Consider the following 18,597-nt stretch of genomic DNA (forward strand, 5'->3'; position numbering starts at 1 on the left):
CAGTAGTGTGGTATTTTTCTCTCCTTTAAAAAAGGATGATAAAACTGAATTGAGGAGGTGCAGGAGAATTTCAAATAAAATCAGAGCTTGAGTCGTTTAATAAGGAGAGACCTGCATTGTGAATCTTTTGGGTGAAAGTCTTCACGACCACTTGGCCAGTTCCTCCAGTATATGTCATTTGAAAAGCCAAAATGTTGTCTGTATATGCATACAGATTGAGTATCCTTTATCTGAAATGCTTAGGACCAGATATATGTTTTAGATTTTGTATATTTATTTATTTATTTCTGTTTTGGAATACCTGTATTTGCATATATTTACATAATGATATATTTTAGAGATGGGGGTGGGATTACAACATAAGATAAAATACACAAAAGTACAAAAGCATAATAAAATATGCAATAATCCCTAACCCTGCCACCATTACAGATAATAAAAAATTCAATAGCAGTTAAAATAATTACATCAATAGCATAGCATAAAATAAGCAGGAAGAAGTGGGCAGGTTGAAGGCAGATGGGGCTATCTTTATTTGGCAGAGATCCATTTTGATAGCCTTTTTAAAGATGTCTAAGGTGGTGATAAGACAGATCTCTTCTGGTAGGTCATACCACAATTTTGGAGCGGCAGAAAAGAAGGTCCTCTGGAAAGCTGCAGCCAATCTGGTCTTCTGTGGCTACAATAAGTTCTTCCCAGAGGATCTGAGAGTTCGGGGTGGATTATATAGGGAGAGGCGCTCCTACAAGTAGCCTGGACCCAAGCTATGTAGGGCTTTAAAGGTGATGACCAATACCTTGTACTGTGTCTGGAAGCTAATTGGTAGCCAGTGCAGAGATTTTAAATTTAATACATGTTTCATATTTTGTGCATGAAACAATGTTTGTATACACTGAGCCATCAGAAAGTAAAGATGTCACTATCTCAGCCACTCATGTGGACAGTTTTGGATTTTGGAGTATTGGGGATTTTGAAATTCCTAATAAGAGATGTTCAACCTGTATTAAGACTTTTGTTACCTCATTTTTGTCTGCTGAGTTCTCCTGTGACATCAGAATGCTAAGGCCCACTGTGACATTTCACCCAACAGCATCAAGAGGAACAGAGCAGTCATAGGCTGGAATCCCATGGATACTTCTTGAACTCTTTAGTCGTTTCCGTAAAGAGGTTTCCAAGACCTCCTTTACACAATCATCCTCCCCCCCCCCCCCCCCCAGTTCTGTAATAGTCCATGGTGTTCCTACAGAGACCTGGAAGCATATTATCTGCCCTTCTGAAGCATGCAATTGGGAAAGCTAATGGGAATTATTATTATTATTATTATTATTATTATTATTAAACTTTATTTATAAAGCGCTGTAAATGTACACAGCGATGTACATACAGTCTTTTTAATTAGATGGTTCCCTGCCCTCAGGCTTACAATCTAAAAAGACACCACACAAAAGGAGAAGGGAGTAGTGGTGGGGAAGGGGATGAGGTCCAGCAGTTTCTCTCTACCTCCAAGGCCTGGACCAATGGAGGGAGGGCTTGGCTTCATAATGGATGGTTAATCTTCATCCAGGGAGGCAAGCGACAATTATGCAAATTGACAGACAAAGGCCAAGATACACTGTACAGTTTGCCCTTCTTATACACCCCCCCTGCATATTTCTTGATACTTGGTCGACTATTCTACTGCAAATTCAAAACAACCAATCTTGGTTACTGCTCCCTTTGCATCGAGTTCTTCTGGGAGTAGCAACTGAGCAGTCTGGCTGAACAGCAACCAAGAAGCCAGTTGCCCATGCCATCGCTCCAGCAAAGACCAGTGTGGGCAAGAGGCCTCTTGGTTGCTCCCAAGGCAATCAGATGCAAAGGGAGAAGCTTCCCTTTGGCAAAGAAGGGCACAGCTGGTGTTAGGGAGTTTATGGAGACCACATGCCATGGAGTAGAGTGGCATGGCGGGGAAAGGGAGAAACTATGAATGCAGGATCCACTCCAAGTTGAAGGACTTTTTCCGAGAATTAATCCCAGATACCCCTCCCCCTCCTTCCCCAGAGACAAATCTTTCCCACACAGCTTCAAGTGTCCCCCCCCCCCACACACACAAGAATTGCTTCTTCTGTTCCTTCTTCTCAGCCTGTCTAATGAAAGAAAACAGGAGCAGCAGAACAGCTCCAACCTGCGACCCAAGTCCCTGCAAAGCTTAAGCAGGGTCCCAAATTTGAAAGTTTATTTTTACTACCACTTACCCCACCCCACTGCTTTGAAATACTTTTTTTAAAGTTGAAAGTATCTTTCCAATCAGTCAGTCAGTCTGTCCCCCAAATGGTGGCACTCTGAGCCATAGAAGCAACGTTCTGCGTCAAAGCTTCACAAGAGTTTCCCAGTTGCTGCTGCCACTACCATGACCAGTGAAAGATGCAGCTAAGAGAGTGAGCTCATGTGGGCAGGCAAAGAGCAGGAGACACCACTACATGAAATGATCAGAGAGGCTGCCTTGTAGTTTTAAGGGACCCTGAAAAGAACTATCCTGATGGTCCTAAGGCTGCTGGTTCCCCTTGTCTTTCTTGGGCACCAATACTTTGACTGAAGGCCTCCCTGCTGCCCCCTTTCCCCCCCACTGTCCTATTGGATCTTTCCACCACCCCTGGGGGGCATACCAGCTACTGTGTTTACTGCAATCACTGATCTACACAATCAAAGGCTTTGCTATGTTCTATAAAGCGCAAGCTGATTCTTTTTGGAAATTCTTTGGTGGCTTCCATTAGCTACCTGTAGATTTACAATATGGTCCTTTCCTGAATCTGGCATTTTTCACGCCATCTATGGGTAAAAGTCTTTATTATAGAGTTTTGGAAATCACTTTGCTTGTATGGGAAATGAATGCAATGGTCCTGTGTTTACTGTAATCTCTGCTGTCCCCTTTCTTGGGGTTTGGGATATATACTGAGCTTTTCCAATCTGTGGGACATAGTTTTGTTTTCCTTTTTTGTTGACATATTTTATTTAGAACTAGAGTAGATTCTGTCTCTGTAGAGTGAAGCAGCTCTGCTGTATGTCATCAGTTCGTGGTGATTTGTTTCTCTTGAATATTATTAAATGCAGCTTCCATTTCAGCCTCCACTTCATCTTTTTATGAATCTATTATCCTTTCATTTTTTCCATATAGTTCTTCTGTGTATTGTTTCCATCTTCTTTTTGTTTCTTCTTGATCAGGTAATGGTGATCATAGTGCATCTCCACTCTTGGTTTAAATATCCCTTTGATTTTTCAGATCTTGTGGAAGAGGTCTCTTGTTCTTCCTTTTTTGTTGTTATCCTCTGTTTCTCTGCATTGATTATTATGGTATTTCTCCTGCTTCTGCGCACAAGTCGTTGAACAGCTGCATTCAGGGTTCTGACACTATTTCTATACCCTTTTGCTTTTACTTCTTGTCTGTCCATAACTGCTTAAAGCATTTGATCTGTCATCCATTGTGGCTTATCTTTCGTTTTGGCTAAATATAGTGTCTTTTTTAATTACTTCCTGACAGTGTGCATGGCTTTAGTCCAGAGTTCTTCTGGCTCTGGGTCAATTTGACTTAACAGTGCAAATCAATTTTTAACATTACATTTGGATTCTGTGGAGATGTTCTTTACGCTATATTTTGGAAGGACAGTTGGTTTAGTCTTCTTTAGCTTTACTGTCATTTTTTATATGAGCAGTTTGTGGTCCGTGATACAATTTGCTTCTGGTCTTGTTTTTCCAGAGAGCACAGATCTCCTCCATTTTCTGCTTCCAAATATGTGGTTTATTTGATTTCTGTATTGGCCCCCAGGTGGTGTCCATGCCTATTTAGTTGCTTGAAGAATGGGTTTATGATGAACAAACTGTTTACCTTGCAAAATTCAGCCTGTTGCTCTCCTGCTTCATATCTTGATCCTAAACCAAATTTTCCTGTAAGCTTTGATTCTGTTCTGTTTCCTACTTTTGCATTCCAGTTGCCAGTGATTAACAAGAAGTTCTGGTTAGGTGTGTGATCAAGTTCTTCCTGGACTCTAACATAGAATCTTTCAGTTTGTACTACTTCTTCCAGTGTTGCTGGGGCATAAAATTGGATAATGGTTGTATTGATAGGTTTTTTCTCAAGCCATGTTGATGGAATTTTGTTAGACTTTATATTATCCTTTGTCTATTTTTGCTACATCTCTCCTTGCTAATAATGCCATCCCATTTCTTTTCATCTTTTCGTTTCCTGAGTAAAATATTGCAGTTATCTGATTCAAAATGTCTTATTCCTGTCCACTTTAGCTCACTCATCCTGTGTATTGCAATGTTTATACATTCCATTTCTTGTTTCACCCTGTCTAACTTTTTGTGATTCGTGCTTTGCACATCCACGTTCTTTGAGTTGTGCATCTTCAGACTTTGACTTCTGGGGATGTCAACAGATGCACATGCTTTCAGCTTCAGTCCAGTTGTATCGTTAGCCACAGAGCTACTTGTAGTTGTCCTGTGCTCTACCCTAGTAGCTTGTTGAGTGCAATCTGACCTGGGAATTTCATCTTCTGGCACTGTCTCTTTGTTTCATTTTGTATTGTCATGGGGTTTTTTTATAGTAAAAAGACAGGGGTTTTACTGTGCTTCTTTCTGTGCAGTACTAATAAATGTTAGTTATGGTGCCACTGCCATTGTCTTTGAGAGATCTTCTCCCCCTTCTATTGCTGCTGCCCAGCAGCTGTTTGACACATTGTCATCAGTGTAGTCTCTTGTCTTACAGTAGCATGCAGACCCACCACCATGGAAAGGTAATGGGTAGGACATTAGCCACTGCTATATAACAGAGATGTGGACAGTTGTGTAAGTTGCACTTAAAGCTCAAGCTTTACCATTGTACAATATTGGAATATTAAGATCCTGAAACAGTTCCTAGATATGTGTTAAAAAAAGAAATAGTTATTAGTTTTCCTTCACTGGTTTCAGTTAATCTGTTCTAGGAATCAACCAATAGCTTAATTAATTTTTGTGTTTTATTGTTGCCTTTTGGGGATAGTGTTCTCTAAAATGTTACTGATTTGTAATATTCCCGTAAGATCCAGCTGGGTTGGCTTTTTCTTGCTGGAACAGTACAGTGAATTTGCCCTAGGGCATGTTGCAGCTTTACTTATTGTTCTTTTTGGATAAACTGAATTAAGGGAGTTCATGAATACATTTCTCTTCTTGCCAACAGAGTGTTATGGCAAGTTAAGTCTTCAACATTTTTTGCCATATTTCTCTGGATCATTCCTTGGTGATATATAGGGAGAAAAAATAAAATATTAATATGTGTTGAAAATTCTAGCTTTTAAATTCCCTTTTCGTCTAATGAACTAGAGCGGAGTCTTTTTGAATAGAAATAAAATATATGTGTACCCACACCATCTTCTCAGTCCGCCTTCAGTAAGTGTATTCAACATTCTTGACAATACCAGCATGTTGCATACAGATATGATTCTTTGTGCAATATTAGCATTTGGATATGAAAACAGTTTGCTATCTGTAATGGAAAATAATTTAGGGTGAAGTTGGTCTGTCAGTACAGTATGGCTACTCCATCAATGTACAAATGAAGTTGGACTGTTTGACTTTGGTGAACCACATCCAGTATATTCATGACAGGCAAGAAATTCCAGTTATATTTAATTGTTGCTCATTACCATGATTATGTGTCATTTTTGTGATGCATAATGCCTGTTTAGCAAATAAATGAGTATAGTGGTTTAGTTTTCTAAACATCAAGGGAGGGAACGGCTTGTAAAAGATGAGTGTAATGGTGGCCAGTGTGATGCTGTAAGGATGCGGTGAGTGTGAATAGTGTGATATAACTATAAATGAGAACAGTGGGCTGAATGTGGTTAGTAAATCGCAACATTGTGAACAGTGAGGTTATGAACAACTGGGGAGGACAGTAAATTAAAAACGCATGGGAAAAAAGCTAATTTTTTTCTTCTTGTTCCCTCTTTTAATGCTACCTCTCCAACTCATAATCTTTGAAAAACTGAGTGGTTTGGGTGTATTATCTCTGCAGTACATATTATTCTCTTCCCTGGTGTTTCTGTATCCTTGTTGAGTGGGAAGTGTAAAAAGAATTACTGCATGCTTTCTTTTCCTTAAAAAAATATTTTGCTAATGTGTTCTTTCTCTTCACTGAAATGGCTTACCTCTGGAATGGATTTGTGCTTTAATGGTATCTCTTCTAAGTTTGCTGGAGCAAATTTTACTGGATTATTTATCAGAGAAGTCAGTCTAGGACTTGGATTGCTAATTTTTCCTTTCTCTTCCCTATATTCCAGGTTTTGTTGCCAGCAGCCAGTTTATTACAATTAATGGATGTTCGACAAAACTGCTGTGACTTTCTTCAGTCTCAGCTACATCCTACAAATTGCCTTGGAATCCGCGCCTTTGCAGATGTACATACTTGCTCAGAACTATTGCAACAAGCCAATGCCTATGCAGGTGATCACAGCAGCTTCCCAAATGTCTCTTGTTTCAAAATATAAAAATCTGGATACCTAGAGGTCAATTTTATACTTTAACATTAGAAAAAAAAGGGAGGGGGTGATTTGTTGCTTAATATTGCTGATGACTGCATTGTGTGAAAGAACAGAAACATTAAGAATCTTCTGATATTTGAAAATTTGGCCGAGTGCTCTAATTGTAGTGAGATGCAACTCAGTGCCCATTATATCTTGTTTTTAGTGGTATATCTGAAGAAAAAGACATGGAGAACTTCAGTGATCAACAGTTCATTTCTGCCAGCAGTTTCCATTTCTATTTTACCAATAGTTATTTCCTTTCTGCTATCTGAAAGTTTTACTGATTTTCAAAATAGTAGTGATATAAAAGGACAGTTACATACCTAAATTGTTCAACCAGCATGATGTCACTAAATGAGCTAGGACCCAGGAAATCAGGGTTCAAATCCCTGCTTGGCCATGGAAACCCATTTGGTGACCTTGGACAAGTCACATATTTTCAGCCTCAGGGGAAGGCAATGTCAAACCTCCTCTGAACAAATTTTGCCAAGAAAACTGGGTGATAGGTTTGCCTTAGGGATACCATGAATCAGAAATGACTTGAAAGCACACACCAACCAAAATACAGTAAACAGAAAAATAAGACCCTACCAGCATTTACTCCCCAAAATGGGTATAGAGAATAACAGGGAAGTTAGGAAAGGATTGCAGTTCAAAATAGAAACTGTAAAAATTTACCTGCTCACTAAACCAGCTTGAGATCTAATAATAATAATAATAATAATAATAATAATAATAATTTATTTATTTATTTATATTCCGCCTTTTCCCGAAGGAGTCAATGTGGATTACAAAACAGAAAACGACAATAAAATGCAAATTACAATAAAATCACATTTCGAAATAATTCCTTACCCCCTACCTCCTCCCAATCATAACCCTCACTATTACAGAATAGTGAAGCACAATAACAGTTCGAATATTTATACAAAAAATTACAAATACATAACGTAGCATGATAGTCAATGCATAACACAACATAACAATAAAAACAACCCACGGCTTTCCAACAGCAGCAAAAATAACAATCAATTACAAATAGCATACTAGGACTAGAACAGACCACTTTCCTTCTAACTCTCCCTCTCATGGCTGGCACTTGCTGGTTCGGTTTTCCCAATATTCATGAGGGGGTGGGCGAGGAGGTGGTCTCTGTATCTTCCACACTGCCATCAGTACCAACTGCCGCTCTGTGGCTTGCTCCTGCACTCTTCCACCACACAGCTAGTCCTGATGTTACCAAGGAGGGAGACAAATCCACAGTCTGTAACCCTCCAGAAAAACGCTGCCCATGTGTCCTCTGGCATCTCCTCTCCAGTTTGGGGGGGGGGGTATTTGACAAGGAGGGGAGGCAGGTTTAAAAGCTTCAGAGACCTCCACACCCAACGCCCAGGTGTCCTCCGGCATCTCTTCTCCAGTTGGGGGGTATTTGACAAGGAAGGGAGGCAGGTTTTAAAGCCTCAAAGTTCTCCACACCCAATGCCCAGGTGTCCTCCGGCATCTCCATTCCAGTGGGGAGTATTTGGCAAGGAGGGGAGGTAGGTTTTAAAGCCTCAGAGTCCTCCACATCCAACACCCAGGTGTCCTCCGACATCTCCTCTCCAGTGCGGGTTATTTGGCAAGCAGGGGAGGCAGGTTTTAAAGCCTCGGGGTCCTCCACACTCAATGCTGAGGTGTCTTCTGGCGTCTCCTCTCCATAGTCTTCTATTATGGAAGAGCTTAGGCTTCAGAAATATGGCCTAAATTGAGAAGGCAGAAAAATAAACATACAAACTTGGACAGAATCAAATTATTCTACCTTCCTCCTTCAAGCCAGAATTTTAAATTTTGAGGACAAAATCATTGCAGATTGGATGGTACATCTTCAGTGCAAATAGAAATCCCACATTGGTAGGATTTGTGGGTACCAATATTAACCTCAACTTTTTTTAAAAAAAGGTACTGGCTTACACTGGAATCTTAAAATACAACAACAAGGGAGTTCTGCATAAACATTTCTAGGATTTGTGCAGCTAATGATCTCCCATTTTGCTTTCTCCATATTTCAGATTCTTGTTTTGATTGTGGCACTGTGCTTAGAAGTATATTCAATGCTTGTCTAAGATCATCTAGGTTTCTCTTGTCTTGGCTTTTATGTCAATAATGAATGTAATTCAACAGACAGTACAGCATCTAATGGGAGACAGTTGAGTTGTTTTGGAAATCCTTCCCACAATTGTATTTTTCCTGCAACTGCCTAAATGTTTTTGACATTATCTCCCATGCTATTCCTTCTCAGGATCACATTTGTCACCACTTCATTGTTCTTTCATTGTGTTTTCCATTCAGAATGGGTCAAAAAAAGAAAAGAAAAAAGTTTGGATCAAATGAGGCTGGAGAATGTGTAGGAATCCAGATATTTTAGGACTTTAGCTCCACATCAGCCCTGTCAGCCAACTATGCAGGATCGTGAGAATTGCAGTTCAGCAATACCTGGAGGGCCAGTAATTCTCTAGCCCTCTGTTCAAGGACAGGTGTTTTCATGACAGTTTCCATGCTTTTGTGGATGCAGTTTGGAAGATAAAAGATTTGTGAATGAATTAGATGTATAGATCCTAATATTGTCAGACCATCTATAAATTGACCTGGTTGATTGCTGATGCTTCAAGATGCACCTTCCCAGGTTTTAATGCTAGAGAGCAGGAAAGCACAATAACGTTGACACAAGCTTGATAAATTACGGTCTTTCATTGGGAGCTGTACTCTTTTATTGTAGAGTTGTCAACTGTGTTCATGGAAAGCCCAGTTTATCAGAGGCCTTGTCCCTGACATGGCAGTTTTTAAAGAGCAAAGTATTCTTGAAAAAAATCTTTTTTGCTGTCACCTGTAGTCTGAACTAGTACACGGTCCAGGGAGAATCATATGTAAAAATGGTCAGAATATGGTTTTGTCTGGGTTAGCTCTGTTTAACCAACGAATGTAGACCCTAGAGGTATCTCTGGGCTTTCTGTTAACAGCTTTGATACTACAGTCTCAACATGTATGCACAGCAGGTATATACAGAAGCAATCTTTCTTTCTCCATGAAGTTTTCCTATTGTCACTTGGACTTTTCTGTAGTTTCTACAGAACATTTTATAAATGTAGTGCTAGATGATGAACCATTTTAGCTACAGATCCAGGTAAAACTTTTTCAGATACCCAGTGTGGGGCAGTTACAGACTTTGGGTAAGCTGTGCTGGGACAAGTGGCTTGTTCTAGAAGCCTTGATTTTTTTTAGAACCATTTAATATTTAACTAGATGAGCTTTGGATTTGATTTATACTTGGCTGTTGGATAATTAGAAGGATTGTTTCTGTGGCTTTATTGGCCACCATGAAGTTCTTTTTACTTTAACATATGATGCAACTTTAATGAAATGTCGTTTAAAAATGCTATCAAAATTCTTTGGCTGTACATTAACTATGTAGAGTGAGAATCTACATCTTAAAACTGAAAGGAGCATATGAGTTCACCTAATAGAAAGTTCTTTTTGGAAAAGTGCCACAAAGCAAAAGACAGCAGCTTGCTTACATAGGTATATACATTCCTATCACTGTAAAATTGACAGTGTTTTCATGTCTGCCTCCCCCCCCCCCCCAAATTAACTTTAGGTGATCTGTAGGCTATTGGAAAGTGCAAGGTTTAGCTGAAATCTGTATCTGTGTGCCATCTGCTGGTAAACACAGGTACAACCTTGCTAAGAGCTAACTGAAAGAACAACCCTCCTTTTATATAACCATCCTTTCTTCAGAAAAACATAGTATGGATGAGGCTGAAAATGTGTAGAGGACCAGTACTATAATATCTTTTTGTATGTATTAGTGATGAGCACATCACTGACATGATTCTTTTCACAAGGCAAGTATCACAGTCCATGGGAAGTACAGTGGACCCTTGTTATACGCTGGGGTTTGGGTCCAAGATCCCCTGTGGACAAAATCTGTGTATGCTCAAGTCCCATTAAATATAATGACATAGCAAAATTGTGTCCTTTATAAAAAATGGAAAATCAAGGTTTGATATTTGAAATGTATACTTTTTAAAAACATTTTCAAACCATGTATGCTTGAATCCGTGTATAAAAAAATCCATGTATATATTAATGTCTAAGTTTAGAAATTTTAATCAAAAAATTGACCCTCAAAACCCTCAGTGAACTTATCCATGGGTCAGTGTAAGTACTGTACTTTAACTCTTATTAAAAAAGGACTCACCCCCTGGTGAAAGCCAAGAGCATAATCTGTCCTAGAAGCACTGACTCACCTTTAGTTTCTCATCCATCCTAGCCTTTAGTGTGAGCACAAACAGTTATGCCTGTTGGGTTTTTGTAAGTTCTTTGGCATTGTTTTCGTTTGCTTCATCTTTTAGATCCATTGTTACATGCCCCTAAATTTTACCCTCAACTTAATCCATGAATCATATCAAAATCCATAATTTTCACCCCAAAACCTATCCTCAGTTTACACATGAAGTCGACTTAACAGTCGAGTATATATGGTATTCTGAAAGACAAAAATAAAGCATCCTTATGTCTGCCTTAAATTCCAGTTTTGAGGAAGAGATGGATATGAAAAAAGTTAATATAGGCCTGGGACAGACTGCCTGAAAAGAGTTCTTTTCCGTGACCCCAGGTACATCTGAGTGAGCCAATGGCGCACTCATGATATAACTAGCGTGGTGCGACGTGCGGATGCTATGTGTCCATTACGTCATAATGGCGGTGCCCATGTATATGGGGTGCCGCCATTATGGCACCGCCAGTACGTGCTAGGGTTAGGGACCATGTGGTTGCCACGTGGTCCCTAACCCTAGCTACGCCGCCACCACGCCACAAAAGGGCTGTCTGTTCCGCATCAATAACTATGTGAATTTTGAAGGTATTATAGAGGCTACACTAATTGGTTCTGTCCACAGAAAACACCTTTTTACTGTGTCAGAGTTTGATTCATCTAACTTGGTATTGTCTGAATTAGCCTTCCCCAACTTGCTACCCTTCAGATGTGCTGGTTTGTAAAACTCATAATCTCCATCCAGTATTGGAAAGGTTGATCTGTTCTGAATGGTAGCGATTCTGTGGGGTTCCAAAGAGGATTCCCCCCCGCCCCCATCCTGCCTTGCTGAGAAGTGTCCAGGATTGATACTAGGGCCTGTTGGACACAAAGCCATGTGCTCTCCCACTGAGCTGTTGTGTCTTCCATACCACCTTTGTGAAATTTAAGAGATTTACATGGACTGCCAAATGAATGTTCAACAGACTGAACCCAAATAATAATAATAATATAATACGTTTTATTTATAGACCGCTATTCTGCAATGATCATAGCGGTGTACAGTGAAAATTGAATACAATACAAATACAATGTGACAATTAAAGCAGGGAGAAGTCTCGTCCTTCAGACAGTCCCTGATGTTGCTGGGTCTGCCTGATGGCTCCCTCTGAGGCCGAGATGACAGTTGAGGAGGGAGGGGCCTCTTCCTTCAGGCAGAACAAGATGTTGCTGGGTCTGCCTGATGGCTCCCTCTGAGGCCGAGATGACAGTTGAGGAGGGAGGGGCCTCTTCCTTCAGGCAGTGCAAGATGTTGCTGGTCTGCCTGATGGCTCCCTCTGAGGCCGAGATGACAGTTGAGGAGGGAGGGGCCTCTTCCTTCAGGCAGTCCCTGATGTTGCTGGTCTGCCTGATGGCTCCCTCTGAGGCCGAGATGATAGTTGAGGAGGGAGGGGCCTCTTCCTTCAGGCAGTCCCTGATGTTGCTGGTCTGCCTGATGGCTCCCTCTGAGGCCGAGATGATAGTTGAGGAGGGAGGGGCCTCTTCCTTCAGGCAGTCCCTGATGTTGCTGGTCTGCCTGATGGCTCCCTCTGAGGCCGAGATGACAGTTGAGGAGGGAGGGGCCTCTTCCTTCAGGCAGTTCAAGATGTTGCTGGTCTGCCTGATGGCTCCCTCTGAGGCCGAGATGACAGTTGAGGAGGGAGGGGCCTCTTCCTTCAGGCAGTGCAAGATGTTGCTGGTCTGCCTGATGGCTCCCTCTGAGGCCGAGATGACAGTTGAGGAGGGAGGGGCCTCTTCCTTCAGGCAGTTCAAGATGTTGCTGGGTCTGCCTGATGGCTCCCTCTGAGGCCGAGATGACAGTTGAGGAGGGAGGGGCCTCTTCCTTCAGGCAGTGCAAGATGTTGCTGGGTCTGCCTGATGGCTCCCTCTGAGGCCGAGATGACAGTTGAGGAGGGAGGGGCCTCTTCCTTCAGGCAGTTCAAGATGTTGCTGGTCTGCCTGATGGCTCCCTCTGAGGCCGAGATGACAGTTGAGGAGGGAGGGGCCTCTTCCTTCAGGCAGTCCCTGATGTTGCTGGTCTGCCTGATGGCTCCCTCTGAGGCCGAGATGACAGTTGAGGAGGGAGGGGCCTCTTCCTTCAGGCAGTCCCTGATGTTGCTGGTCTGCCTGATGGCTCCCTCTGAGGCCGAGATGACAGTTGAGGAGGGAGGGGCCTCTTCCTTCAGGCAGTCCCTGATGTTGCTGGTCTGCCTGATGGCTCCCTCTGAGGCCAAGATGACAGTTGAGGAGGGAGGGGCCTCTTCCTTCAGGCAGTCCAAGATGTTGCTGGGTCTGCCTGATGGCTCCCTCTGAGGCCGAGATGACAGTTGAGGAGGGAGGGGCCTCTTCCTTCAGGCAGTCCCTGATGTTGCTGGTCTGCCTGATGGCTCCCTCTGTGGCCGAGATGACAGTTGAGGAGGGAGGGGCCTCTTCCTTCAGGCAGTTCAAGATGTTGCTGGTCTGCCTGATGGCTCCCTCTGAGGCCGAGATGACAGTTGAGGAGGGAGGGGCCTCTTCCTTCAGGCAGTCCCTGATGTTGCTGGGTCTGCCTGATGGCTCCCTCTGAGGCCGAGATGACAGTTGAGGAGGGAGGGGCCTCTTCCTTCAGGCAGTCCCTGATGTTGCTGGGTCTGCCTGATGGCTCCCTCTGAGGCCGAGATGACAGTTGAGGAGGGAGGGGCCTCTTCCTTCAGACAGTCCCTGATGTTGCTGGGTCTGCCTGATGGCTCCCTCTGAGGCCGAGATGACAGTTGAGGAGGGAGGGGCCTCTTCCTTCAGGCAGTCCAAGATGTTGCTGGTCTGCCTGATGGCTCCCTCTGAGGCCGAGATGACAGTTGAGGAGGGAGGGGCCTCTTCCTTCAGGCAGTCCCTGATGTTGCTGGGTCTGCCTGATGGCTCCCTCTGAGGCCGAGATGACAGTTGAGGAGGGAGGGGCCTCTTCCTTCAGGCAGTCCCTGATGTTGCTGGGTCTGCCTGATGGCTCCCTCTGAGGCCGAGATGACAGTTGAGGAGGGAGGGGCCTCTTCCTTCAGGCAGTCCAAGATGTTGCTGGTCTGCCTGATGGCTCCCTCTGAGGCCAAGATGACAGTTGAGGAGGGAGGGGCCTCTTCCTTCAGGCAGTTCAAGATGTTGCTGGTCTGCCTGATGGCTCCCTATGTTGTACTTGAGGAGCTCCCTCTCTTGTCATTTGTGGTAATGCAATGTAGGCATCCCAGCCTGCACTTCAACTACTTCTTTGTACAGTGATACCATAGTTAGGTTATTTTTGCTAGTTCCCTAGCTTTCATTTAAACCGAAAGTTCTTAAACTTTCTGTCATCTCTTCAGATAGTGATAAATGACTGAAGTCATTTACCAGGCACACAGTGATAATGTAGAGGTACACCTAATTACAAAATACAGACAGATGTAGGTGGACTTGAGAATTACTGGCTGACTAATAAAGATTTTATATTAAAACCCACTACTGCTACTCATGAAGCTCTCCTGAAGTGGTAGATTATTGGTATACTTCTGAACCCATCTCAGCCTTGTCCCCCAGGTCAAAGTTACCCGAGAAACCCTGAAGTTGCAAATGAGAGTAACCTCTGGCTACACTGGGGTTAAAGATCAGGTGTTGCAGGCTGCCCTGTGGGTAAAAACTGGCCCTCAGCCCTACCACAGTTGTGGATCTGAGCTGTGAGAGGCAGTTTTTATATATTGTTTTCTTCCTCCCCGCATATTCCTTTCACAGTACTTGTACTCATCTCCTGTCATTTTGTCTTTTTTTTACTTTATGCTGATAACTTGTTCTACCAACAATATCAGTTTCTTTTGTTCCTCCTTTCTGCTGGAGATGTTGCGTGAGCTGCAGCAATGAAGTCCACTTGGAAGAGAGCTGAGGCCTGCTGGTGATCCTGTCCTTGCAAGCTGAGTATAACTGACTTACAGCATGGATGCCGTTATAATCTTCCTTTCCCCCTCAATTTCTGATTCTTTTGAACAGAGCAGCATTTTCCTGAGGTGATGCTTGGTGAAGAATTTCTTAGCCTAAGCCTGGACCAAGTTTGCAGTTTGATATCAAGTGACAAGCTCACAGTTTCATCAGAGGAAAAGGTAGAGTCCGTTGAACGCTTTGTACTGTGGAAGCAGAACAAAATGTTTTGCTTTTAAATGTTGTTTTGAGAAATAAAAATAAGAATCTGTGCAGACCTCTGTGTGGTATTAAGTCCAAGTCTAGAAGACACAGAGAGGGAGGCAAGGGTCAACTTTAAAGCAGGAGTGGACAACCTGTGCTTCTAGAGATTGTTGGTCTGCAGTTCCTATCACTCCTCATCATTGACTGTGCTGGCTAAGGCTGATAGGAGCTGCAATCCAACAACTTTTGGAGGACTGCCCATGCCCAGCTCCTGTTTTTTAGTCACACACACAAACACAATGTATTTTTAAAGCTCAGTTTACAGATTGTCTAATTTATGATTGTTAGCAATTATAGTTATATTTATATTTTTAAAAGACACAAGCTGACTCAATCCCTAGCTTGATTTTTTCACCTGGGTCTACAGACCATGAAAAAATAAAAGATTCCTCATCCCTGTTTAAGAGAATTGAAGAGAAAACTCTGAAAGCTGGAGGACAGGGACACTTAATTTGAAATCTTACAAAACATATCCAAGATTAGCCGTGTTGGCTATATAGCAAAGTACAATAATGCCCCAAAGTCACAAAACAGTGATACCTTAATGGGGTCCACCAAAATACACAAAATACATGTTGCAGCTTGTGGCATGTATTTTGACCATTTTTGTTGGCCCCATAAAGGTATCACTGTTTTGTGGATTTTTGATGCTATCGTACTTTGAAATCCTATGTGCACTTTGTAGGGTTGCAGTGTTAAAACAGATGATACACTTGAAGGCCTGGGAATAGGATGCCATTTGCATAATGGAAATAGTTGCACCTGTATGGACCCTTCCAAGTCCCGAGGAGCAGGTTCACTCATACTGTTTTCTAATCCATCATTTTTCTAAGTTTGTTTGGTGTACACCAGGGATCATATCCCTTTTAATGGTCACTATATTGCTATGGGGAATCCTGGGAGATAATCTGAGCTTCCTCTTCTCATGTTTAGGTGGGTTTTTGAGAACTTTCCTTTTCTGAAAGGTTCTTAATGACTGGCTTTGTCATGTTATGCTGGTGTCTAGATGCTACACTGATATGCTTTTATTCTGCTTGATATAATTTATTTTTTATTGATTTGCTGCTACTATCTTGACTGTGATCTTCTTTCAGTGCTCCATCTAGTATTTTTGAAAAGTGGAAAATTATTTAAATACATTAGTGAATTATTTTGGTGTAGAACTTGAGAAAAAGATGAATCAAGGTTTATTAACATAGGTTCTCTCTGAAAAATTGTGTAGTTGTGTATCTTTCTGCAGAGCAGGAAGTACTAATAAGATCAAAACGTGTATAGCAGACATGTACATAATGCTCATCAACTTGTATAGCAACCTTGTGCTTTAATGAGCTAAACCACTGAAGTGCAGTATTTGTGCTTTATTTTCGATATAGTTACCTTCCCTGGGTGGGGACATTTCCCATTTTTTCTGAAATCCTCTCTCTCTGAGGTGGAATAAATTGATCATCTCCCATACATTCTCTCCTGTGTCTATAATAAATAATCATACTCTCACGATACCTTCTTCCTCTTGGCTTTTCACATTTGAAGTTCAGTAAATAACATGAATGTAATCCATGGGATAAACTGTGTCCCAGAACTACATTTTTAATACATGCAGCAGGCACTCTATATCAGGGGTAGGCAACCTATGGCCCGCGGGCCGGATGCGGCCCGGCAAGGCCTTGGGACCAGCCCCCGCCCAGTCCTGCTGCTGATTGCTGCCGGAGCCTTTGGCCTCTCGTGTGAGGGCATGGGGCCTTTGGCCTATCAGGAGGAGGCGGGCAAGGGGGGGTCAAGCGGCAGGCAAGGGGAGTAAGTGGCGGGCAAGGGGGGCAATTGTCTATAGAAGCCTCCAAAACATGCATTTATATTAACATTTTTTTTAAAAAATCAGCAATTTTTTTTGTGTGCCCTCCATTTTTTTTCAAAAAAGTGTCCTCCATTTGAAAATTTTGTCCTACATTTGTCCCGGTTTGTTTATTTATTTAATTATTATTATTATTATTATTATTATTATTTTTTAAAAAATTATTTAATTATTTAATTTTTGGCTTCGGCCCCCCAGTTGTCTGAGGGACAGCAACCCGGCCCCTGGCTCAAAAAGCTTGCCTACCCCTGCTCTATATAATACATTCTAAACTTTTTCCTTGACCTAGCTTGACAGATTGCTGTCCGAAAGATGTTGTACATGTGGATAAATAACCTAATAAAGGTTTCTGGGTGAAACAACCCAGAAAATCCCTGAGAAATTGCTAGAGATTACTTGTCAAATGTTAAATTCCTTATAAACAGCCCATTTTTATTCATTCTAAAATTAAAATTCTCAGAACCAGTATAGGCCAGCCTCATTCTATTGCAAATTTCAGCTCAACCCATCCAGCTGTTTTCTGAGTATAACTCTAACCCAACCAACCCCCAGTTTCTGTTTTTAATGTTAGAATTGAACTCATCAATCCATCCTTAACATGTGGAAAGAGTTGTGGCATTATAATAGTCTGTGTCCTGTAGTGAATAGCTTGAATTGTTTTCATTTTGGATTTCTGTAGTTCCATCCTTTCATATGCTTAACATGGCTTGGCAGTTTAACATTGCCCTTTCAGTGCCCACTGTGTTTTTTACTGGATAGTTTGGTCGTAGGGTGATCATAAATTGGATCTCTTGGAGGAAACCCATTGAAATTAAGAGGTTTAACTGATTTTGATTCATTTCAACATTTCTTCTTTAAGAATGACCAAGTCTCAATCCAACCCATAGTGTGCATGGTGTTGTCTTAAATACAATTTTTCTTTGGGGTCCTTATTTATTATTCTTGGGATAGAGAATATAAATTGTTACCTGTTTTCAGAGAAAATAGCTTTCCATGTTAGCTTTCACCTGCTTTAATAACGAATAGGGATAGGGATTTTCTGGGGCAGGGTGATTTGTGGAAGGTATGGTGCATAATTTGTGCTAGTTCTTCTTGTCATCAGAACAATCCTATTGTTTATTAGGACTTGGGTCTGGAACTTATGACATAGAAGAGACAAGTGCCTCTGAACAAATGCAAGGTATAGGCTTTGATTTCAACCAGATTTCTCCAAGGGCCTGTTCACACTATACAGTTATAGTACTATTATTCCACTTAAATGCAAAAAGACTATCTATATCTACTATAATAATCAGTACAGTGAACTACTATAATAATCAATACAGAGAAATATGAGATGGCAGAAATGTACTTGCCACGGCAAAAAAGGAAGAACAAGAGACCTCTTCCATAAGATCCGAGAAATCAAAAGGAAATTTAAACCAAGAGTGGGGATGTTCTACACCCAGCAGGTGAACACATAACATGACAAAGTAGAAATAAAAAGTCAGTGGAAACAATACACTGAATAACTATATAAAAGAGGTAAAGGATGACAGATTCATTCAAGAAAGAACCATTGAAGATAAACCTACGGTTTTAGAAAGTGAAGTTGCACTCAGGGCAAGGAGACCGCAGTCATGAAATCAGAAGAAGACTATGTCTTGGGAGAGCAGCTATGAAGGAACTAGACAAGATCCTGACATGTAAAGATATATCACTGAGTA

General features: G+C 41.7%; 1 protein-coding gene across 5 annotated transcripts in view; it reads left to right on the forward strand.

The window, feature by feature from the left end:
* KLHL3 (kelch like family member 3) overlaps positions 1 to 18,597 on the forward strand; it is a 94,259-nt gene that overhangs the window by 40,273 nt on the left and 35,389 nt on the right. For all 5 annotated transcript variants that reach the window (XM_089529575.1, XM_089529557.1, XM_089529593.1 and 2 more), the window contains 2 exons: positions 6,297 to 6,459; positions 14,851 to 14,960. In XM_089529575.1, coding sequence (XP_089385701.1) covers positions 6,297 to 6,459; positions 14,851 to 14,960 — 273 coding nt within the window. The remainder of the gene's footprint in view (positions 1 to 6,296; positions 6,460 to 14,850; positions 14,961 to 18,597) is intronic.

The sequence above is a fragment of the Sceloporus occidentalis genome, unplaced genomic scaffold (genome assembly GCF_023333645.1).
Source record: "Sceloporus occidentalis isolate IW3139 unplaced genomic scaffold, rSceOcc1.0.p SCAF_1, whole genome shotgun sequence".
Lineage (NCBI taxonomy): Eukaryota > Metazoa > Chordata > Lepidosauria > Squamata > Phrynosomatidae > Sceloporus > Sceloporus occidentalis.